General features: G+C 44.8%; 2 protein-coding genes across 4 annotated transcripts in view; one reads left to right on the top strand and one right to left on the bottom strand.

The window, feature by feature from the left end:
• The window catches only part of MCF2L2 (MCF.2 cell line derived transforming sequence-like 2), a 261,237-nt gene that overhangs the window by 71,180 nt on the left and 165,376 nt on the right, over positions 1-24,681 (bottom strand). For both annotated transcript variants that reach the window (XM_058662140.1, XM_058662139.1), the window contains exon 15: positions 20,796-20,881. In XM_058662140.1, coding sequence (XP_058518123.1) covers positions 20,796-20,881 — 86 coding nt within the window. The remainder of the gene's footprint in view (positions 1-20,795; positions 20,882-24,681) is intronic.
• On the top strand, positions 1,019-17,306 carry B3GNT5 (UDP-GlcNAc:betaGal beta-1,3-N-acetylglucosaminyltransferase 5). Of its 2 annotated transcripts, none has more exons than XM_058662143.1 (2): positions 1,019-1,037; positions 14,581-17,306. In XM_058662143.1, exon 2 carries the CDS (start codon positions 14,910-14,912, stop codon positions 16,047-16,049), a length of 1,140 nt encoding a protein of 379 aa, XP_058518126.1. In that variant the 5' UTR covers positions 1,019-1,037; positions 14,581-14,909; the 3' UTR covers positions 16,050-17,306. The 2 variants fall into 2 exon arrangements, with proteins under 2 accessions (XP_058518126.1, XP_058518125.1); XM_058662142.1 differs by lacking the exon at positions 1,019-1,037 and adding an exon at positions 1,592-2,033.

A 24,681-nucleotide genomic window follows, 5' to 3' on the forward strand; every position in this document is an offset into this window, starting at 1 on the left:
AGTGAAAACAGCACACTCAAGATCTCTTTGGCACTCGGCCTTTCAAGTCAACCACTTTTTAAAGAGATTTTATTAGCTGTGATTGACAGTGTGGTAACAAAGAATCTGCCTGTTGTGGGTCACTGTCAGGGACTCCCCTTACACCACAGTTGGTAAATTACTTTAATGTGGTCAACAGTGCTGCGTCCCTAAGGTGGCTACCCTGCCCTCTACAGGGAAACCGTGCGAAGAACTGCCTGACAGAATGCGCGGAAGGCTTCAGGGCGGCAATACCAGGCGTGCTCAAAATCCGCGTGGAACCAAGATGTACAGTGAGCAGTTTTAAACATATCTAGCTCACTAGCGGTGTCCCCTCTTGTGCAACAGACCTGAAGCTTTCCTCCTATAGAGGTATGGGGCTTTGCACTCTTCTCAGTCATGTTCTAAAATACGAGCAAGAACCAGTGACAAAAAAAAACCGCTCGCCCTAGGACACCCCACGCCCCACCCGTGGAATGGCAACGTTTTGTTCTAGGGGAAGGAGTTGGAACCGCATCTGGGGACCAAGGAACCAAACCCGTAAGGGTTTACGCATCATCTCTCTCCTCAGGAGAAGTTTACACTCACGTGAAACTGCCTTGTAGTGCACGGTCGCGTCCTCTGGCGGCCGGGGCCAGAGGCTGACTGGCGGAGGACGGTGGGTCATCAGAGTCAATGAACTCGGCTACCTGCAGAGGCGCAGGCCAACACTTCCTGGAGTCCTCGCCCACCCGCGCGCACGACTCGGGGCGGGGCAGGCGCCTTTACTACCGTGGCCGGCGCACTCGCGGCTGCGCTCGGCCCCGGACGCCCAGGGCTGCGCCGAGGCTTGCGGCTGCCGCGCCCACGTCCGCGCCCGGAGCCCCCGACTGGGCCCGCCCCCCTCCGGCCCCCTCCCCATCAGGGACGCGCCGAGCCCAGCGGCGGTGGCCCGGCCCTCACCCAGGGTTTAAAGCCCGCACGCCAAGTTTTGTACTCGAGCTCAGTGTGACTTCTCACTCGGTGGGGACTCGGACGCGGTGAGTTTCGCGGTCTGCTCCTCTCTGGGAAGGACGCTGGCCATGGAGGGAAAAACCGCCGGGAGAGCCGGCCCGCGACGGGGGAGGGGCCGATTTTTTGAAAAAGGGGTCGCTGCCACGCCAGCCCTGGTTTGCGGTGAATTCGTTTTCCTTCCTTTGTTACTTACCGGAAGCACGGGGATTCTGGAGGGTGACCAGAAACCTTTGGGCAAGACTCACCTTGCCCTGAGAACTCTTGGCTTGGATCACAAAGTAAGATGATCGGTGAACGCGCTATTCGCTGAGGGCAAGAGAGATCCAGGCGCTCAGGCGCCGCTCTTGGCACCGAACGCCCGTACCCGCTCTCCCGCCAGTGTCGCCCCTTGTCTAGGGGTCCCGGCTGTGCAACCGCTCGCATCCTGGCCGGCGTGCCCCCGATTGGGGGGTGGGGTGGGGTAGAAACGCATCCTCCTTTCCCTTCCCTTCCGGAAGAGAAACACGCTAACATGCTTGGCGGGAGCCGTGTCGAGCCCCTGGCTTGGACTCTTTGTGCTACTGACCGGAGCCAGCCCCGTGGGTGTCCCGCCCGGCTGCGGGCCGTGGCCGCCCTGCCTGCGCCCCGCCCCTGCCTGCCAGCCTGACGGCCGAGCGGCCTGCCTGAATACCGAGCCGCGCCTCCTCGCCCCGGACCGCTCTCGCCCCTCAGTCCCTGGAGCTCCAGCGGGACCTAGGGCTCGGCCGGGGTAGCCAGGACGCGAAGGCGCGCTCGTTCACGTGGCCGGCTTCTGGACGTCAGGTTGGAATGTGCGCTGGGCCGGGGACTCGTTGCCGGAGAAGGACTCCCGGCCCCGGGGCGCTCCTGCGTCTGGCACCTGGGGAGGCCCTTCTCGCCGCGGGACCAGGGGCTGCCCGCCGTCCGAGGAGGGAGCCGCGGTCCCTTCCCGGAGCGCCTTTGTTCGCCCTAGCCTGCCGGCGAAGGTGGCGGGGGCTGTAACCCCAGACGGAGCCGCCTCCCAGGTGCATAATGTGGGCGTACGGGGTGGGGACAGTTTCTTGGAGACTGGAGGCTTCTTCCTTTTTGGGGAGTCTTGGGACCGGCCGGAGCGCGGGAGTAGCGACGTGAACGCGGCTACACGGCCTCGGGTTCCGGCTGCGGATTGCAGCCTCGCGGCCCCCGCCCGGCTGGAACGCTCGCAGCGAGTTACTGCCGGGGAAATGCAGGCAGGAAAAGTGACCGGGAGGAGGGAAATAGTACAAACTTTAGCTGGGCTTTCTCTAATGGGGAGCACATGGCTGCTCTTGGCTTGCAACGCTGCTGAATTTGCTTTTCCACACTAATCGATGGCTTGCTCTGGTACCCTACGAGTTTAGTTTTAATCTAAATACACTTTTCTTTCTTTTCCCATGAGGGTTTTTGTAGGGCACGGGTCATTTTAAAGGACATTGATGTTTCAGCAGTGGCTGGTGGCCCATATTTAGGCTAATTCTCTAATGAAAATACATATACTAGAATTGGATTTGTTCCTCCGTGCCTTTATTTTGGGAAACCTTGTCTGATTCCTCTGAGGGAAGGGAGAGTGGAATGTAAGAAGCCTAAATTGACCCAGAAAAGGATGCTGGAGGAGGCTACTTGAAGGTTAGCAGTGGTGTGGAAGTGATCCCACCCTTAATTTTCTTAAAGAGTGATGCGTAATGAGAAACTTTTATCTTAACTTTCTCACAGGAAACAGGGGGTAAATGTTTATCTTGTCACCAGGGGGAGGAGGAATCCTTGGCCTTCTCCCTCCCCACTTTTTATTGGCCAACTCTACTTTAAAGCAAGTCTGAGTCCGAAAGATTTCTATTATATACTCACTTAAATTATCTGGCTCCATCACCAGCTGGAAATTTCTTTTCTCTCTCTACTCCCACCTCCCATTCGTCCTCCCTAAGAGTTCCAGCCGGATTGCAGAAGTGTGAGTATATTGTAGGGTGGCTTTGCCAACAAAGAAAATTCATGAGGGGGAAAATAATTTGCCAAACAAGAGCAGGGCCTAACAAGTAAAAAACATAATGTTGTGTTTCATTTACATGGAGAATCACATTTCCCCATTCATAAAAGACATGTAAATAGTTGAGGGTGTGGAAAAGGGAAATAGCTTTCTAACTCTCAAATGTAGAACCCAAGGCTTGAATAATAACCCGTGGGGTTAGAAGTGGGTCATCTTTTTTAAATGGGTTACTTTGGCTAGAATTATTGCACTTGGGGACTTTGAAATCTTTAAGAGGCTGAGTTCTGTCTGAGGCCCAGTTGTATCTTTCAGCACACTGAAAGGAAGGAGATGGTCTCAAAGTAACAACATGAACCCTGTTTGGGGGCCATTCGGTGCTTGCCTGACTGAAGAGACAGAGGCTTTGCATTTTAAGGTGCATTGTATCTTTTGGGGGGGGAATACTTCCATAATGATTGCTTTATACCAGTGTTAGAATGATCTTGAGACAGGAATTAATTGCATCTGTGCTTCAGAAATAGAGGCTAAGCAAATTATGAAAAGAGAGCTCTGCCACTCGACATCAAATCTTTTCCAGCGGTGAGACAGCCAGAACTGTGTAAATCTAGAATCGTTACTTTCTTTGTGGTAGTCACTATCTATTACTTTACAGGCAATGATGCTTCAAAAAACTCCTGGGAAATGGAATATAAAAAAGTGGATTTTTTTTCCGTGAAACTACTGAAATGCCCTGGTGTTATAACCATGAGGTGTAAGAATCTTTCTATGTAAAGAAATAGAATCAAGTGAGGTATGAATGAGAGTTAAATGTGATATATATATTTTAAAATATTTTATTCACCAGACAGGTAGAGAGACAGAGGGAGGGATCTTCTGTTGGCTGGTTCACTCCCCAAAATGCCTTAAAATTCTGGGCCAGGCTGAAGTTAGAAACCCAGAATTCAGTCCAGGTCTCCACATGGGTGGCAGCTACCCAAGTACTTGAGCCATCACCTGCTGCCTCCCGGAGTGTGTGCACAGGCATCAGGAACAGAGTTAGGACTCCAAGCTAGGCACTCCCATATGTGATACAGGTTGACCAAATACCAAATGGCATCTGAACTGCTGCACCAACTCCCTCTTCCCCCCCACCTTAAAAAAAAAAAAAGGAGGCAAAAACAGTGACAGATGAAAAGAGCTGGCTTTCATCTTCTGATTCATGGCAGGACACAACAAACGGCCGGGAACTCAGTCCAGGTCCTCCTGCATAGTTGGCAGGAGCCTGGTTGCTGGTGAGCCATCACTGCTGCCTCCCAGGTTCTTCAGAGGCAGGCAGCTAGAGGCAGAATGAAGAACTGGAACTCAAACCCATGTACTCCCATACAGGATGCAGGTGTCCTTGTCTTTAACTGTTAGGAAATTTCCCATCCTTAGCGTAGCATTCTAAGGAGGAAGTAAGCCCACCAAAAGAGCAACTGTTTACAAACTGACCCCCAACATGGGAAAGATCATTTCTAGAGATCCGATCTGAACCAACACTTGTTGATAAGCTATCCTAAGTGATCCTCGGGAAACACTGGCATGTGGTTCTGAGATCAAATTCATATAGCCAGTCAATGGAAGAAGTGGTCTAAAATCTGCTTCTCGTCAAATGTCTAAAGCTGTGTTTTTCTGTTCTCTCCTGCCTCCATCAGATGGGAGGGACCATTTACAGACTGGGTGGTAGGTGCACTACACTGGAAACATCTCCAAAGTCAGCCAGCAAGCATCCTGCCCTCAGCTGCCACACAATAGGTGATGAGTTCATGTTTGTTGAATTCATTAGTGAACATTCCCTGCTCTCGCGTCTGTGCAGTAGAATGCCTGAAACGGAGCAGGAGCTTAGTACATGGTATTAAACATAGTGTAATAAATGTGTTGCTTCACCAAGTCAGAACTGTGTTCTCTGTATCATTTACATTTCACACCACGTTCTGCTGTTTGTACTCTTGCCTTGTAAACTCTCAAATGTTGTTTCTAAACATAATGTCCCTCGTGGGACCTGTGAACCAATTAGACAACAGACATAAATTAGGTTATGTCATCACTCAGATACTGAATCGGCTTTTACTACCATGACTGGACCGGGCACACCTTTCTAATCTCGTTTTTTTCCCATCCTCTGCCTTCTAGTCAAACAAGATGATTTTATATTCTAAGCCACAGTTTTTTCTCTTGTGTACTATCAAAACTTCCTGTTGTAGTTCAGCTTGGAATGGGATTCTCCCTGCTTTCTCCACCCCTTGCTTTGTGATCTGCTTGAATGCTCCTGTTCTTGTACCCCATACACACCCTCTTCCAGAGCTATCTTCTTCCTTCTCCCCATGCCATGTTTGAATTTTGTCCATTATTCTAGACCCAGCTCATTTACCACCTGTTTCCCAGTTCCCATCTTCTTCCCTTTTATTGATCTTGGAGCAAAGTTCTTCCCTCACAGAACATATGATTAGTACATGGGTCTCTAGTATCAGAAAGATGGATGACATTTTACCTGCCCTACCCTAACTAAATACAATATATGTCCATGTTCCTTGACTGGTTTTTCCAGGGCAGTGGATTCTCCAACATTCTTAAGTGCACACCGCTCTTCTCATGACTCCAGATAAAGCAGTCATGGTGTCTGAAGTCACTGTGTCCTAACTGGGTGACAGGGATGGGGTTGGGAGTGGTGGCAACCTTCAGTATTTTTAGATCACAGTAAGGGGGTAGGTAAGTATTCTTGACAATAACTTATTGGTAAGTGAATATATAATTTTTCTAAAAAATTTTTGAAGTATATTTTGGGGGTAGAGGGAAAGAAGAAGAGAGAACACTCATTTGTTCATTCATTCCCCAAATAACTTTCAAACACAAGGGGCACCCAGCCAGGAGCCAGGAGCCAAGAGCCAAGAACTGAATCCAGGTCTCCCATGTGGGCGGCAGAAACCCAACTTCTTAAGTCATCACCACCTTCACCTGGGATCTGCAAACACAGGATGCTCATGTCAGGAGCTGGAGCTGGGAGTCAGATGCGGACACTATGGGACATAGGTGTCCTAACTGATATCTTAGCTGCAAGCCAAATGTCTGCCCCTGTGCTTGCAGTTCCCATTTATTTACTGGCTACAAACCTTACGGTGGATGACTGCTGTATATCAATCATGCCTTGTGATTTTATCAGCCAGTTTTGAAAATATCTTCAAGCTTTTTCCTGCCTTTACACATGAAAAAGTTCTGATATGGCATTGCACTGGAAAATTAGTTCTTAGGAGTCCAGGGTGTGCATGCTCAACCCCTCAGCTTTGATTTCATCCCATACCTGCTCATCTAATAATTGGTTAAAGCAGCCATTCGCATAGGCAAAGCATGTATTTCCCTGTCAGGTTTAGGGTCATTTGTGTCTTGCTTCCATCTGCATTTTGTTAGCCCTTACTCTCATTTCCTTGGCACCATACCCTTCTTGCTGTCCCCTGATCTCAACATTGCTCCTGCTTAGTCCCAGGAGCAATAGACTTTGGGCAAAGGTGACTTCACCAGGCTGTATCCTTTGGGTGGACAGGACAATCTCTTCCCCACAAAGAGGACTGAAGCACTGGCCGACAGCTAGAGGGAATCCCAAATGGCAGAATGGTGGGGGGAGGAGAGGAGAAAAAAAGACACACGAAAACACTCACAGAACAGGCTTTCAGGAGCTGTGCCACAGGGGAAGGGCATGGGAGGAAGGCAGGGGCCAGAGAAGACATGAGCTACCACAAGGTCCAGAACTGATGAAGATTTTGTGGTGGACCCAGGATCTCGGTGTTGCAAGAGGGGGAGATGATCTCTCTGATAGGCGGTGGTGAGGGTGCAGGAGTTACTCTGTATGTAAAGCATCCAGAACAAAGCCTGGCTGGTGGTGCAGGTAACACTGTAGTAACTGCTGCTGGAATGATCAAGAAGTTTGTTTCTTAGTTAAGCAGGTGTCTGCCAACACAGGTAACTGTATCACAAACAGGACCACAAAAGGCAAGCTTAGAAAAGCTAATGTTCGGCCTCTCCTGTTTCACTTTTTGTTATTATTTCAAACTGCATGTAATCAAACTGGGTACTAGGAAATTCTAGTGACTTAAAATAACCACTCTCCATTATAACAACACTCCCCAATCGCATGCCACCAGTTTCCTTAGTAAGAGTTTATGACCTGCCCCAACCTATTTTCCTTCATTTGGTACTTCCCTGTCTTTATTTATCCATAACCAGCGAACAGAAATGTATACCCATGCTTAATCTACAGAGAAACAAACAGCATGGTTTGTGTACATGGGGATCTTGTACCTGGATCCAGAGGGCATGTTTTTTTAAATCCAACTTTCTCAACTAACATTGAATCAAGAACTTGCTGTGTAAATCCTTCATGGAAGGACAGTCACTCCACATAGATCCTAATACATCCCTGAGGCTTCAGCTAAAGCTTCATAGCTGAAGTCACTATTACATACTCACCTGCCAGTAGCTGTTGGGTAGATATAAGCCTTTTGATATGAGCCTTGTATAGGAAACACTCATGTTCAAATTAAACAGTAATGCAACAATGCAAAGGTGCTTAATTCTTCACACCTTAAAATGTGAGCTGTAAATGTAGGGTTCAGGTTCCTTTATTCCTCCTTCGACTAATGGGCAGAAAAAAAATACAGGCTGTTTCTCAGCACCAACAACCAAGGATCAAATAAAAAGCCTTTCCAGTAAAGTTGAGGCTTTTGAGTCCTGATTTGTTTCAGTAGCTTGGCTGCTGAGAATTGGTCCTCAGTATGACAGAAAAGAAATGCCAGGAGGGGGCCAGCATTGTGATACAGCCAGTCAAACTGCTGCTTAAAATGGCAGCATCTCATTTCAGCCCAAATTGGCTATTGTGGGAATGTAGGGAGAGAACCTTGCAGATAGAACCCATCCAATCTGCCATCAATAATAAAAAAAAAATTAAAGTAAAAAATTAGTAAGTTTATATGGGTACACTAAATGTTGAAAGCCATAATATGGCAGGCTTCAACAAGAGTTTACAGAAAATGTGTATCATGAGAAAACTAGGCATGGATTTAAAATATTTCTGTTTACCAAAATGAAATTATCTCTTCACCACATTGTCCACAAGCATTTTTGAAGGTCTCTTACAACAATCTTTACAGAATATTACACCATTATAATGATCAAAAATACTGGTCAAGAAACAAACCAATGGCAACAAAAATGTGTGCCTCTTACAATTAGAATCCATTAGCCTTCCCTCATTTACATTATGTGAACCTTCAAACTTCAGAGTCCGCGTTGCATCTTCCTGAAAGATGCCTTCCCTAGAAGGGGCTGGGCCCATGGCTGGACTGGTTCATAGCTCCCAGCACAAGTCCAACTATTTGCTCAGCGTCTGACTTCCACACTTAGGGTTCCCTGGCTAGAGCCTTGTTTGCACGGCGCGCACAATGAACCATTATAAATGTACCCATCTTTGTTTCCTGTATTCTTCTCTACCCCATCTCGTCTTTCCATCACACCTGTCTGCCTCTCCCCCATTAGTTTCCTCCTGCCCATATTCCTAGGTCCACCATCTGCGTGCCCAGAGTGCCCACTACATCACAGGTCGTGACCATCGTCTTAGATTCTTCCTGGACTCTTGTCTTCTGGTCTCTCCAACACCTCATGTCAAAAACCAAGATGAATGCTCCTCAGTCCTAGCTTGGGCAAGCAGTTCCCCCTTCTTGGTCCATAATGCTTGCAACTGGATTCCACTCCTCCTGCTACACTCCCCTACGTCAGGCTCACCTCAGTCGTTAGAAACTGCTGTTTTTCTTGAAAAGGTCTTCTTTATGCTTGCCTCCCTTCCCACTTGTCCCACCTCACTAATGCCCAGAGGCAGCCCCAGGGCCCTGCTTTCCAGCTTTCTGCATCCCCTGTAACACACTGCCGCTTGCATCCCTTTTTACTTAGTCACCATTTAACAGTTACCATTACCGAAACAGAAACCTCTGTGTGCACTAAGATCCCTCTGCCTGATTTCTTTTTAAAGATTTGTTTCTTTCTGCCTGATTTTTGAAAGTTCTCCATAAGCCAGCTCCAGTTTCTCTGTTTTCACATTATGCAGCTCTTTCATTTCTGTCCTGCAACAAAAACTGCTCCTCTTCCTGCAGCTCCCTATGTCCTGGTCATGTTCGGGTCCCTCCTGGAACTTTGACCGATCTAAACCCTGCTGAGCTGCCTGCTCCTGGGCCCCATCTGTCGGGCCTAGAGTCGGCATCATACAGATTTGACACTGGTGATCTGCGGACCTGGCCAGGTTGGATCCATTCCTGTTTGGGGGAAACTGTTTTCATATGGGAGCCATGATCTTATCTCAAGTTATTGTAAATGCTTTGAGACTGGAAACTACAAACTCCTGCTTGAGGATCTCCTTGCCACAGCTGCTGGAACCACTCACGCTGTCGATACTCAGATATTTGTAGGACTCATCAAGACATGGGAGATTGAGGTGGTATAAGCTGGCCCAAGTCTAAACTGCATGATCTTGAAGAAAATCTTCCCATTGATGGCACAGGTTTTGCATAACATTTTGGGATTCACCCAAAGTAGACTTAACAAACCAGTGAGCAGGAGTAGGGGAGGAAAAACATTGGGCTGAGGACTGAGAGTCTCATAGCATCTAGATATACCAACTTTGTTTTTTTTCTAGGAAAGCGCTCTCAGGAAGAGAGGTGTTTTTGAGTAACTAGCACAACTCCCAGACAGAGAAGTGTCTGGTGTAGGAGTAGGTTGGGCTCCTTCCTTTATGTTCCTCTTTCTTTCCCTCTAACTACTCCAGTTAAAAAAAGACTGAAGAACAGCTGTTTCTTTCTTCTTGTTCCAATAGAAGCTTCTCTGTTGTATTCCAAATATTTGCATAGTTCCCTTTAAGCAGTTTTTATCCTGCTCTCGCCTATGATTCTGGTTCATATTTTCAACAGGTGCTGATGTCACCTATAATTTTTATTTCCCTTTGGTTACATTACATTGGGTTTTGACCTTGATTTGCAAATTAACTCACCAAATCAGAGTGGGGTAAAGGTTGCTCATGGTTGCACTATAAATCTGCCCTCCCCCCACTCACGCACTCCCTGCAGGGGCCAGCCTGGCATTTCCAGGCTATTGATTGACCACTGACTCATACTGCAGACACACAAAGGGAGCTGCACCCACAGCACTGTTGGGGACTATTGCTGAGCTTTGCATTCGTTATTGCGATCGCTTTGTCTCCAATAAGGCCCTGCCTATTCTCCCACCAGATCGGCAGCTGGCCTCTGTATGCAGGCCTCGCCCCAGTACCTTCTCCTGCACTCTGAATACAGGATACTGGAGGATCAGCTTTAAAGAAGCCTTGAGATGCTGTGGGAAACCAGAAGAGTGAGCGTCAATGACATGTGTGAGGGCTTGGCAAGCCAAACCTGGGCTGGGCAGCCTGGGCTGGGCAGCGCTGTTCACCTGCAGTTGGTGATTGTGGCTGTGAGAGGGGCAGTGCTTTGGGTTTGGGTGGGGAAAGTTCCTCGTGACAGTGCTGCATGTGACGGAATCCAGGTGATCTTCTGTTGTAGAAGTAGAGCTAGGTGTTACAAATGGGTATTTTATTTCCTAAGTCTTCCCCGTGGTGCTGGGAGCAGGGTGGTGAGATTAGGCTGAAACAATCCAAACTGTCAAAAGTGTTTCATTTTAGAACCTCACATGCTATACTGAACCAAGTAAGCTATGTGAGCGGTTGGCTGTTTTGACAGGTTCACTTTTGTTTTTCAGAAAATATGTTGTTTTGTAGAGGTCCATTTGGATTGGTTTTTAAAAACCTGGGAGCATTAGTGGTGGGAGATGAAAGGAATGCTACGAGCCATTGTTTGCTTGCAGGAACTATGTTTGCAGCAGAGCCCAATTCAGCAGAGATGCTAGAGATGCTGTTGAGCCAGGTGCACATTTGGTGCCAGGAAGTTGGGCTCTGAGGGCCAGCAGCACAGGCTTGTGCATGGGTGAGTAGGTGCAGAACAGGCCTGCACAGGAGCATAGCAGAAAAGGGAAACTGGCTCTGTTTGGGGTCTCTTGGATTCCAAAGGTTTACTTTTTTCCTCTTTTGCCAGTCTATAGGAATAGAAATTGTACATTTGTTTCCATTGAGAATGTGTCTGCCTGCAATTCTCAAATGCTTACTCTGTCAGCTACCCAGCACCTCCCTGCAGAGATGTGGTGGAAGGACAGGGGCCCATGCTTTTACTGTTCTTCTCTGCAGCAGCACTGTGGACAGACTAAGTGGACAAGACCCCATGAATGAATGCCATCTCGAAAAATCTGGGCAAATGCTACCACCAAGAAACAGAAGCTTCCCCATCCTCCATTCAGCCCTTGTCTAAGGGGAAAATGGCTCATTGTGGTCTGTGGCTTAAGGGGTCTAAGGGTGGGTGCTGCTGTCTTCCTGACGGGGAAGCACAATCATGCATTTTGCATGTCAACACTGAACACACACATGCATAAAACTCAGTGTTGTACAAAATGACCACTGCATTCAACTACTTTTGGTACATTCTGCCATTTTAATTTAAAAATTATTTGTGCCTTCCTAAGTAGCATTTTAAGTGCATTAAGTGCTATCTGTTACCTCAGGGCAAGTTTCACTGGGGCTTTGCTCTAATCTCCATCTCCCTTCCTTGGAGATTGGCATGCCTGGCCTTTGTAGTTGTCGATCACCCTGTTATGAAGCCAGAGTGAGAGGAACTTGGGCCTGAAAGCCCTGTAGTTAGGAAACAGGTGTCTATTCTGAGCCAGACCCATTCTTCAAGGCACTCAAGTCAGTTTTTATGCCAGGGACCAAGGTTGGGGGCATTAGAGACAGGCTCTGGGCATGAAGCAGGGCATCTGCCCAGAGGCTTGTGATGTGGGACTGGCCAGGACTCTGCATTGGGTTTAGCCTTGCCATGTGGCACCCCTGAGGCAGGGAAGTGTTTTGCTCATGGTAAGCACTGGGACAGAATCCTTGCAGGGAGGTGCTGTCTCCTAGTCCTTAAAGAGAAGGGAAGATGTGGGACAGCACCTCTGGCATGGCATGGACCTCCATAGGCTGGTCCTGACCCTCAGTTCTTACTAAGCAACCACCATTGAGTGAAAAGCACTTTACCCACCCACCTACCCTGCCCAGCATGTTCTTTTGGGTCAATGTTAGTGAATGCCTATGAGCTTTCAGATGCTGATCTAGCAGCAGAGGTCAGTGTCTGAAACATCATGCCTGAAAAAGCTTTAGCGCAGGTTGTAAGAAGGTGCTGTGGTGACACAATAAGAAGCAACTGTGGTGACAGAATATCCATCCTTCAGGTTCAGGGCACGACCTACTGATAAAGGAGATAGAGCATGCTAGGTCATGGCACTTGTGCAGAGGACAGAGCATCTGAATTGGCAGGTATGGCTGCTCTCCCAGCAGTGACTGGGGTCATGTGGAATGATGTGTTATAAGCAGGTGATATAGCATAGTGGATTAAGCTGCCTCTTAGGGATGCTCTCAGTCCATATCAGAGTGCCTAGAATTGAGTCCTCACTCTGATTTTGACCCAGCTTGCTGTTAATATGTCTGGGAGGCAGCAGATAAAGGGTGCTAAGGTTTCTGGGACACCTAGATGAAATACCTGGCTGCTGTGGTTTCGACCTGACCTAGCTGTGATTATTGTGGGCATCTGGGGAGTGAAACAGTGGATGAAAGATCTCCCTCTGTCTTTTTGCCTTTCAAATAACCAAATGTTTCATTCAAAAATGATGTGGCAAAATAGACGCCTAGTCATGTGGCTGCCTGGCTGCCTGGGCTATTACTGTACCACAGCAAGTTAGGCCATTGCCTGTGACTGGCATCTGGTTGAAGCACCAGTTGAAGTCTCAACTATTTTACTTGCAGTCCAGTTTGCTGCTGATGTACTTTGGAAAGCAGCAGCAGAAAATGCCTGTGTTCCTGGTCCCCTCCCAGCACTCACGCAGGAGACCCAGCCGAAGCTCCTGGCTCTGGCTTCAGCCTGGCACAGCCCTGACTGCTGTGGCCTTCTGTGGAGTGACTCAGTGGATGGACAATATCTGCCTCTCTGTAATTCTGACTTTCAAATAAATAAATATTAAAGAGAAAAAAGAAAGGTTACTCTGACTATAAAGTGGAAGATGGATAGACCAAGGGATCATTGAGTTTGGAAGAGAAATCATAATGATACAAAGTGGTGAAGAGAGATAAAAATAAGTGATTTGCAGGATTGGACACTTGGATGTGGAACTAAAGAGAACTTCCAGATATCTGACACAGATGAATGAAGTGCAATCTGCACAAATAAAGAGAAAGTGGAAATTAGAGGTTTTGTGGGAACAGAGTGGAATGGATTAGAAATGCATTTGAGGAACTAGTAGTTTGGCATAGCAGGTTAAGTCACTTGTGTCACCACCTCCATTTGGAAGTGCTGGTTCAAGTCCTGGGTGCTCTGTTTCTGATCCACTTCCTTGCTAATGTACCTCGGAAAGCCACTGAGATGGCCCAAGTACTTGGACTCAGTTCCTGCCACCCACATGGGAGACCAGCATAGAGTTCAGACTCCTAGTTTTAGCCTGGCCATCCCTGGCTTTGTTGGGGGGCATTTGGGGAGTGAACAATTGGATGGAAGATCTCTCTCTGTGTTTTCTGCTCCTCACTGTCATTTTTCATTTCAAAGAAAGAAAAAGTAATCTTTATTTTGAAAAAAAATGACATTTGAAGGGCCAGTGCCGTGGTGTAGCAAGTTAAGCTGTTGCCTGGAACACTGGTATCCCATAATGGTCCCCAGATCACATCCCAACTGTTTTTGGTTTTTTGGGTTTTGTTTTGGTTTGGTTTGGTTTTAGGATTTATTTAATTTTTTTTAATTGGGAAGGCAGATTTACAAAGAGAAGGGAAGACGGAGAGAAGAATTTGTCCATTAGTTCACTCCCAAAGTAGCTGTAATAGCTAAAACTGTGCCAGAGTTGAGCCTGTCTAGAGCCAGGAGCCCCTTGCAGGTCTTGCGCATGGATGCAGGGTCCCAAGGCTTTGGGCTGTCCTCGACTACTTTCCCAGGACACAAGCAGGGAGTTGAATGGGAAGTGGAGCAGCCAGGACATGAAACAGAGCCCAGATGGGATCCTGGAGCATGCAAGGCAAGGCATTCAGCTGCTAGGCTATCATGCCCAGCCCTTACCTTTTTATTTTATTGCTGTCTTAGCTGGAACAAGCTTTATATTTTTTCCCGCTATGAGTTTAACTTACATTTGATATTTAGTTTCAGGTTAATCTAGCATAAATATGCTCTTTGGCAAAATTTAACCTCAAGTTTACAATTTGGTAGCCATTTTGGAGGCTTTTTATGAGGAGAATAGGGTCTCAGTCTTCAGAATAGGAAGATAATACAGTTTTTCCATTTCTGTACTCCTCCAAAAATCATACAGTTATAGGCCGCAACCAAATATCGGGTCTCTTGTCTGTTCCTATCAGGTTGTAGATTTTCTTTTTGGTAACTCAATAATCCTTTCACTCCTAATCCTTTTTTTCTACTTGACTCCAATAGGTCACCTTTAATGTTCCCGAAGAGCTGTGTGTGGAGCAGCTACAGAGAGGCCACACTCCACATTCAATGAAGCATGCTGGAGCGGGACCATGTTGATGAGCTAATGTCCTCTTTCCAAAGCAAGCTCCATTCTTTTGCAAGCTCTGAGAGAGTGGTGTTAGCAGCAAATACTCTGTGAAACAAGAACAACTCAGTCCATTTTAACCACCAAAGCTATTAAGATGGACATTTCTTCTATGGAAGACAAATTTCTTTGGTCTCAAAGAAGCAGGTGCCCATTTAAAACTGATCCTAAATAAAATAAAAAAGTTAACAAAAAACAGACCTGAATGGACATGAGAATGTTTATTAGTGGCAGAAGAGTCAAAAAATGGCAGTTTGTTCAGTTAATTGCAACTTGTTTCATACTGAGCCTCATGCTTTATTGGGAACCGATCAATAACCACATTGTGAGCCACATGAAGTCCTACTCCTATAGATACCTCATCAACAGCTACGACTTTGTGAATGATAGCCTGTCTCTCAAGCACAGCTCTGAGGGGCCCCGGTACCCCTACTTGATTAACCACGAGGAGAAGTGTCAAGCCCAAGATGTCCTCCTCCTGCTGTTCGTAAAGACAGCCCCCGAGAACTACGATCGGCGCTCCGCCATTAGGAGGACGTGGGGCAATGAGAGATATGTCTGGTCTCAGCTTCATGCCAACATCAAAACTCTGTTTGTGTTAGGAGTCCCCAACCCCCTGAAGGGAGAAGAACTGCAGAGAAAACTGGTTTGGGAAGATGAGATGTACAGGGACATAATTCAGCAAGACTTTGTGGACTCTTTTTACAACTTGACTCTTAAATTACTCATGCAGTTCAGTTGGGCAAATGCCTTTTGTCCACATGCCAGGTTCCTGATGACTGCTGATGATGACATATTTATTCACATGCCGAATCTTATTGAATACCTGCGGAGCTTAGAACAAATGGGTGTACAAGATTTCTGGGCGGGTCGTGTTCACTGGGGTGCCCCTCCTGTCAGAGACAGGAGCAGCAAGTACTATGTCTCCTACGAAATGTACCAGTGGCCGGCGTACCCCGACTACACTGCTGGAGCTGCGTACATCATCTCTGGAGATGTGGCCGCCAAAGTCTACGAGGCATCCCAGACACTGAATTCCAGCCTTTACATAGATGATGTGTTCATGGGCCTCTGCGCCAATAAGATGGGAATAACACCACAGAACCATGTGTTTTTCTCTGGCGAAGGCAAGGCTCCTTACCATCCCTGCATCTACGACAAAATGATAACATCTCATGGACACGTGGAAGATCTACAAGACCTCTGGAAGGATGCCACTGATCCAAAAGTCAAATCCATCTCAAAAGGTTTTCTGGGTCAGTTATACTGCAGGTTAATTAAGATAGTTCTCCTCTGCAAACTGACCTATGTGGACACCTATCCCTGTAGGGCTGCATTTGTCTAATGGTACTTGAATGTCATATGTTTTCACTGTCACTGAGCCAAACCTGCATGGAAACCTTTCCTTGTTTCTCTATTCCAAAGCAGATGAAAGACAAAGAAATATTTTGATAGCCCAGCCTATCAGAATGTTTCTTGGCTTCTAGAATTGTTTGGAAAAACTTAACTACTTCATTGCCTAAATTCATTTCAAGGAATTCATATGCAGAGATAGGTTTATATTATTCATGGGAACAAAACTAGAGGGAGGCTCAAGTCATGCCACAAATGTATCTGGGGAATAGAGATGTGCCGAAGAAGCCTTGAATAGCTCTTTTCAGAAAACACCAAGTGAATGTGTAGCACAGCATTTCAAAGAAATGAACGTTTTGTGTGATCAGCTAAACAAGTTTACTTTTGTTAAAGAGCACTTGGCAGAGGTGATGGGGACAGAGAAAGGGGCATAGGACAAAGGTGTATGGATTTTAATTTTTTAAAGTCTCATGCTTAATAGGAGATGGAAGAAAATGTACACAGTTTCATTAAAAGCAGCCAAATCATTTACACCTCCTTTTCAAAGTTTAATGTGAAATTTGAGAAACAGCATTGATTCAACCCTCCCTGGTACTATATATAGGGGGCTTTTTGTTGTTATGTTAGAAAACTACATAAAACTACATAGATAGGGCCGTTCTCTAGAGAGAAATCATTGCTGATTGAAATAAGGTGATTTTAACTTAATGAACTTTTTTGACTAGTGTTTAAACATCCATTAATTGGCCCAAATCTATACGGTAGTTACTTGAGTGTGATTTGCACAGAATGAGGAAACTTCCAAAGAAACCACAGAATATAAGAGCCTTCTTCATAACTGATATAATGAAATCTTAAGTGTATAAATCATTGTGCCAATTACTAACATTAGCCCTCTCCTCCCTTAACAAAGACTCATGAACCACAAGACTCGTTTCCAGGTTCACGGTTTTCAACTGACAGGACAAAACACCAAACTGAAGCTGTAGTACCTGAAACAGCCATTCTCAGATAACCATCAGGGATGCTCTTGAGCTTTGAAATGTTTCGAACTTATGAGCAAACTAAGAGAAAAACGATGAAGAGGTTGCCTGAATGAGGATGAAAGCAAAGTGCATCCTCCTCATCACCAGAGAGGGAGTTGAATTCTGATAGAGTGATTCATGTTGATCTTATCAAGCAGGAGAATAACCCAGCCATGATGCGCACAGCCACCTTTCACCACACAAAAAGTCATGTGATGTCCATTGTTAGGGACATTCGATGAAGGCCAAAAACGTGGTGTCAGTATAAAAGTGCTCAAGGTGACTGTAAAACCTTGACTGCACGGGTACCAGATAAGGAAAACTAAGAAGTCTCACTTCCTGACATAAGGCAGAACCATTGCAAAGCAGCCACAAAGGTTTCTCAGTGCACACAAATGGATGCTGTTGGTCCTTCTTAGCACATAGCTTCTAATGTTTACAAATATGTGTATGCTCATTTGCTTTTCTATTTTGAAGTGTGAGGCTTGTTTACATTGATTAGGTAACTCAGTGTTTTTAACCAATGTCAAAATTCTAGATTCAGACGGTCTAGGTTTTAGTTAACACAGTAGATTTAGGGGTTTGTGTCAATAGTTCAAATTTTCTGATGAATTAAAAAAAAAAAAGAACAAAAGCACATTTTGACAAAGCAGCTTTATAATGATTTTTTTCTTGATTGAGTCTCTAATAGCCATGTGTTTTGGGTCACACATATCACACCTGTCTGTACTTAGAACTGTTTAAATCTGCCACTGGCTGAAACATCAGTGTCTCCTGCCATTGAAATGATCTTGTTTACAACAATATTTTGTGTGTGTGTGTGAAATAGTTATTTATTTGCTGAAAGAGCATTCCTGAACTGTGTTAATCTTTTTATTTTTGCTTAGAACTCAACAGAACAGGTTTAAGTGGAAGGAAATATAAAGGCACTTCCTTTTTTTTTCCTTTCAGGAAGGAAGTTGCTAGATGATTCCTTCACGAGACTAATGGTACTGAGAAGAGTATTTGTAAATAAAAGGTCTCCAACCTTTTAAAAAGGAAGGAAAAAACTTTTTGGTGCTCCAATGCAGGGTTATCTTTTTTTTTTTTTATGTCAACAAAGGGAAGAAATGAACTTTCAGCCTGACAGGTCACATGAGACGATGGTTACTATAACACAGTGTTATTGTTAAAAAAACTTTTTACCTCTTGGTTGGTTTGCCTCTATTTTCCATACTATTAATTTTGTATAAAAATGTTAAATATTTATATTACTTGAATTTTGCTCTTATGGCAAAATAATTAGTGGGTTTTAAAAATATATACATCATTTCCAATAAACAACTTAAAAACCAGCTGCAGATTTCTACTTAACTGCCTGTGTAAATACCATGTGTTCCAATCATCAGTTTGTTGCCTTTAACCTCAGAGATGTGGGTGTCCCACCATCTTAGTCCTGTTGCCTTTTGCACTTGCTTCTGTGCCCTGGGTTAGCATGCCTGCAGCATTGAAGGGCTACCTGTTGGGGAAATGCCTTAGGCTGGAATGTCTAAGTAGAGGATGTGTTTCTCAGAACCCAGGTCATCTACAAAAAAAAGGGTGAAATAAGAACCAGTAGCCAGACACCACTCGGTTTCCCTTTTCAGAACTTTTACTGTCAGAAAATAGTTTTGTGTAGCCAGGAATGATTTTATGCCTCCACCAGAGTATGTGCTGTTTCAGTAGATCTGCACAGAGAATGCTCTCATCCATTTTCTTTGCTTTTTTCACCTGATTCTCCCTTCAGTTCTTGACATATCCTGCAGTAGGATTCAATTTGCATACTTTTTTCAACTTGTTAAGTATCTAAATTATTTGGTTGCCATAGAACATTTTCCTTATAAGGAATATTTCAGGTGTTTGAACTAAGCGATGATTACCTGAAAGAATGAACTTGACCTGTTCAAGACCAAGTTCATTGGTCACTATGGCTACAATGGGAGTAGGACCAGAAAACTCATATGCAAAGTTATTTATTTCACTTTAGTGATGTGAGGAATGTTAAATGTCTCCCAACCCTTGTCTCCTTCCAGTAACGACTGCATTCTGAGTCACGGCTTTTATTAAAATAGTCCTTTGTTGCTGACCTCAAAGGCTCCCTCTGCCTACAGATCTCAGCTCTTCCACCTGGATTTCAGGACCTGAGGCAATCTTGCCTCCTCCATTCCCTATAACCTGCTTTTCCCCTCTGCCACTATTATCAGTCACTAGTCTCATTACCGGCTGTATCTTGCTCCAGTGGGTTTCCCCAACCAGGAACCTAGTTCCTCCTGTATCTGACAAAATCTTGGAAAGCCAACCCCGCCTGATTTCCTCCCCACAGCTATATGCTTAATCGCATGTTGTACAACCTTCTGTTCTCTTCTGAAGGGAGGGGAAACAGCACAGTCACATCATCACACAGTGCTCAAAATCATGTTTTCCAAATAGAATGGGCTGATGTTATTCTGCAAAGCCAAACTAAACATAAAAGGATTCAGAACCAGTAGAGGACATTATCTGGTACAACATCACCATGGCTTCAAAGTTTAGGATCTATTCAACATTAAGTGCTTCTACATGGCCAAGTAATTGTACCTATCGGCTGTAGCCCTCAGATTTATAATAGTTAAGGACTGAAACTCAGCTCTATAAATGACAAGTCACTAAAGCATAAGGGATTAAGCTTTTGCCGCAAAGATTGGTAATTTTCAGGTGACCATCCAAAGGTGATGGTGGAATAAAAACAGTCATCACATCCTGTCTTGTGATTCATTTACTGGCAAATGTCACCTGTTTCCAAAGGTGCTCCTCTCCTCCCCCAGTAGTGGATATTTTGTGTCACCAGTTAAATACTGTAACCATTGTCAATGAACTTAAAGGATACATTTAAGGTATGGGTTTAGTCGTAGAAGAGTCTCAGAAGATAAAACTACCACTTAAGGAAGTAGCACACCACAGCATTGCCCATTGGTGCTTTTCTGAGCCAACTCCCCTAAATACACTTTACAGACACTAAATGGGTCATTTACAGTAACAGACATTTTAGTCAGTGAGAGACTAAGTAAAAGCATATTTTGTGGTCTGACTAAGCTAATCATTGGCTTTAATCAAGGGCAATTTCTTAAATATTTGTTCATTCATTTCACAATTATCTTGTGAAGGCCTGTGAAAGGCCTCAGGCTAAAAAGCAATCTTCAGGACCAATGGTGTGAGTGGAAACAATGGGACTCCAGAGTAGGAGTTGTGACAGGGTTCAGAGTGTCAAGATTTCTTTTTTGGTTTGAAAATGCAACTTCCTCCTTTGTGGGCTTTCCCTCCTCTGTCAATCTTGATTTTCTGAATAGCACAACACACATATGCAAACACCTTCCAATTGGCCAAACAGCATTAAGTTTGTATTGGTTGTGTCTTTTGGAAACAGAAAGCCTTTCGATTGTTCCAGTCAATAATGCACGTAATACTCAACATGGGTTTACCTGTGTTCTCTTGACAATCTAGTCTTTAAAAGATCAGGCACTTGGCTTGTTTATAAGATGTCATTTATAGTTCTACATATTTGCCTTTGTGAGATGCATGATTGTTCTTAGGGAAATCAATGAAGTTTAGAGAAAAATACTGTGATTTTTTAAAATCTGAGGAACACAAGTGATGAGGTTTGAAACAGGCCATCCAGCCCTCTGCTTAACCACCCCCACTTGGCTCTAGAGCCTTACCTGCTGGGGGGAAGTTCTTGTCCACTGTTCAGCTGTCCCTGCCCAGAGTCCTCGCCAGTGAGGTTACTTTCAAGTATTTCTTCATTCTGCAGTGAAAGAAATTTAGGTAAGGATTGATGCTTGAGTGGCCTCAATCTGTATTTCTTTCCTCTATTTTGTGCTTGGTTTCAGTTTTGATTTCCTAGATAACCAACACATGCAAGGTTCTCACTTTGTACTCACTTTTGTGAGCTTTCCCCAACCCTTCTGGGTGTCTGACAGTTCACCATGTAGGCTTCCTTTGAGCTTGACCAAGAAAAAAAAGTTTTCTGCAGGTTTCCTTCTTTCATCACAAAGGACTACACACATATGCCTCCTCTCATTGATTCATTTAAAAAAAATGTTTTAAGGACTCAAGGTTTAAGATACAAACAGAAAAGAGATCACTAGATTAAACAGCTCCCATAGTCTGAAGTGACTTGTCCTTGACCAGAAGGAGCTAGAGGCAGAGAGGAGCCAGCCCAGTGTTGCCTTCTATAGACTGCAGATCCCATGTCCCATCCACCCCTGGCCTCCTTAGACAGCTGGTTCTCTAGGCACTGTGTAGGCATGATCATGCCAGGGCACATCTGAAGCTAGCTGGTGGTTGAAAGTTCCACCATTTTCCAGCTGTGCCATCTGGGGCAAGCTCATGTAAACTCTTTGCCTTGGTTTCCTCACCTAGAGTCAAGGGCATTTCTGCCCCCACTGAGCCCCAGTAAGGGCAATGTGAGAAAGTGTGCCAAGACTGTCTGGTGCCTGGTAGGCAAGACATAATCAGATACTGGCTAGTTAGCTACTGACTGCAGACCAGTTAATGATTTATGATACCTTCCCTTGCTATGCATCCACTTTGAAAATTCACCTCATTGTTAAAACCAAGTTTTCTTGAGATCAAACTGAGTAGGAGTCTTAGCTTTTTGAGAATTAAATATCAAAATGTCATTCTAAAAGGAGTAGTCCTATTTAATTTCCAGAAATCACTTAATATGGATTTGTATCCATGTGATATAAAGAGCCTAAAATGTGGTAATGAGGTAGGGTTAATTTTATTTAATTAATAAAGGGAAGATTTCTTTTTTGTGTCTTCATAAGACTTCTCTGTAAGTGAAAAATCTAAGTTTTTGAAGCTATGTTTGCCAAATTTAGGTTTATCATTGAATCACTTAGAAAAAATTAAATTTTTTTCTTACTTTTATTACTAGAACCATTCACAATGTATTCATCATACTAATGTTGTGTTAGGGCACTAATCCAAGTGATTACTGATGCAAACCTGTCACCGCTATGTGTGTGTGTGTGTGTGTGTGTGTGCATGCGCGTGCATGTGTATACTTGTAGATTCACCTCTAAAAAACAAAAGTCATAATCTTTATGGAGCTGATCCCTCATGGTAAAGCTTCTTATTCTTGGTAATATATTTCTTAGACAACCAACCAAATATAGGAGATCTAATTATTTTAGATTTAGGTTTAATTTCTATAAAGTGATTTTAATTAAAATTTTTAAAAATTTATTTACTGGAGAGACAAAACAGAGGAGAGCTCCCATACAGAAATTCACTACCCCGAATCAAATGCCCACAATGTGTGGAGCACGGTTGGAGCCATAGTCAAGCGCCAATAGCACAATCCAGCAATCCGAGTCTCCCATGTGGGTGGCAGGAACCCAATCACTTGAGCCATCATTGCTGCCTTTCAGGGCAGATTTTTGTTTTAGTTTTAAGCATTTATTTATTTGAAAGGTAGAGTTACAGAGAAAGAGAGAGATATCAATCTGATCTTCCATACGGTCGTTCATTCCCCAAATGGCCTCATCAGTCCTGGGCTGGGCCAGACTAAAGTTAGAGTTACACGGCAAGTGGGAATTCTAGCGCTTGGACCATCTCCTGCTGCTTTCCCAGGTGCATTAGCAGGAGCTGGATCAGAAGTCTAGCAGCCAGGACTGAAGTCGGCATGCATATAGTATACTGGCATTGCAGGTAGTGGCTATGTGCTCTGCCATAGTGCCAGCCCCAGGGTCTGCATTATTAGCAAAAGCTGCAATTAGGAGTCAGAACCAGACATTAAACCCAGACCAACGCCAATAAGGGCACCTAAGTGAGTGTAAAGCAAAGTAAACCATTTACAGCAGGAACAAAACAGAAACCAATGAATAAGTATCTATTGTAAACTGTCCTTCATTCTGAAAAAGCACTTCCATTTCAATGAGACTTTTTTGGGAGGGTCAGGTTCATTGGGGTATGAATTACATTTGATAAAATTAGCCATTTACATGTACAATTAGTTGTGTTTTACCACATGTACAGCCACAAAGTCGCCACCATCAAGATAATGAACACTTTTATTCCCCTGCCAAATTCCCTTAGCTTCCTTTGCAGTACCTCCAGCCCCTGGCAGCATCTGCTCTGATCTCTATCCCTATATTATTACAAATGGAATACATACTTTCAGCATTCTTTTTTTTTCACAAGCATATGAAATATTTATTTAAAAAATTATGCACTGGACCATCCTCCACTGCTTTCCCAGGCCACAAGCAGGGAGCTGGATGGGAAGCAGGGCTGCCAGGATTAGAACCAGCGCTCAAATGGGATCCTAGCGCATTCAAGACAAGGACTTTAGCTGCTAGGCTACCGGGCCAGTCCTCCCAAGTCATATTTTCAAAGAAGTTCCAGATGACTCCAAAGAATCTCTCCCTGAAAGACTAGTTGAAAAAACTCTTCCTGACTGAGACTACATAATTCTGTTCCAAATATGTTGAGTGTGGTGAGGTCTATGTTGAATTCCTTCATTACCCAATGAAGTTCCTGGCTCCTGGTTTCGGATTGGCTCAGCTTCGGCCATTGCAACCACTTGGGGAGTGGATCATCAGACAGAGGATCTTCCTCTCTGCCTCTCCTCATTTCTTTATAGCTGACTTTCTAAAAAAAATCTTTAAAAAATATGTAAGTCCTGAACAACCCCTGCAGAACAACAGGGCGTTAAGCTAGGATAGGAAGCTCCAACTCAGGACAGGCCCATCCCAGTGCAAATGCGTACAGCACCCAGTTTCCAGCAGTGAAAAGCGGTCAGCATTTTTTAAGTGTTTATTTGAGAGATGGAGAAACAGAAAGTACACTCCCTTCTGCTGGTTCACCCCCAAATGAACACAGTGGTGAGGAGTCTGAAACTGGAAGCCTGCAACCAAATTCAGATCTCCCAGATGGATGGCAGAAGTCCAATTACTTGTACTGTCACCTGCTGCCTTCCAGGACCTTATTAACTGGAAGTGGAAATCAGGAGTTAGGAACGCAGGAATTAATCTCAGGCACCCCAGAGTGGGACACAGGTGTCCTAACCAGCATCTTAACCATTAGGACAAATGCCTGCTCCAAAGTTTCTTGCCTTTCGAGTCTGGCTTCTTATTGCAATGTTTTTGGGTGCAGGGTCCCAAAGGTTTTGGGCTGTTCTCGACTGCTTTCCCAGGCCATAAGCAGGGAGCTGGATGGGAAGTGGGGCCGCCGGGATTAGAACCAGCATCTATATGGGATCCTGGCACATAAAAGGCAAGGACTTTAGCAGTTTGGCTACCGCACCGGGCCCAGTCAGTTATCTTATTACTAAGTAGTTGTCATCAATATGGGCATCAATATGTTTATCCTTTTCAACAAGTATTTTTAATGGCACACTGAAAACATCATTTAAACTTATAAATCAGGTTATGGCTGTGCATATGGAAGCAGCCTGTCACTCACATATTATTTACAACAGTCCTTCCCATTTATCCCTCTGTCTGGGTAAACTTCTCCCTTACAAGGAACTTTGTTTACTCATCAGATCTCCCTTAACAATACTTCTTCAAGTATCTATATCTGAATCTACAGCCC

This window comes from Ochotona princeps, chromosome 3 (genome assembly GCF_030435755.1).
Source record: "Ochotona princeps isolate mOchPri1 chromosome 3, mOchPri1.hap1, whole genome shotgun sequence".
NCBI classification, from domain to species: Eukaryota; Metazoa; Chordata; class Mammalia; order Lagomorpha; family Ochotonidae; genus Ochotona; species Ochotona princeps.

Bases quoted from the DNA above. Each gene is read 5' to 3' on its own strand.
- B3GNT5 (XM_058662143.1), top strand. From the start codon at position 14,910: ATGGACATGAGAATGTTTATTAGTGGCAGAAGAGTCAAAAAATGGCAG.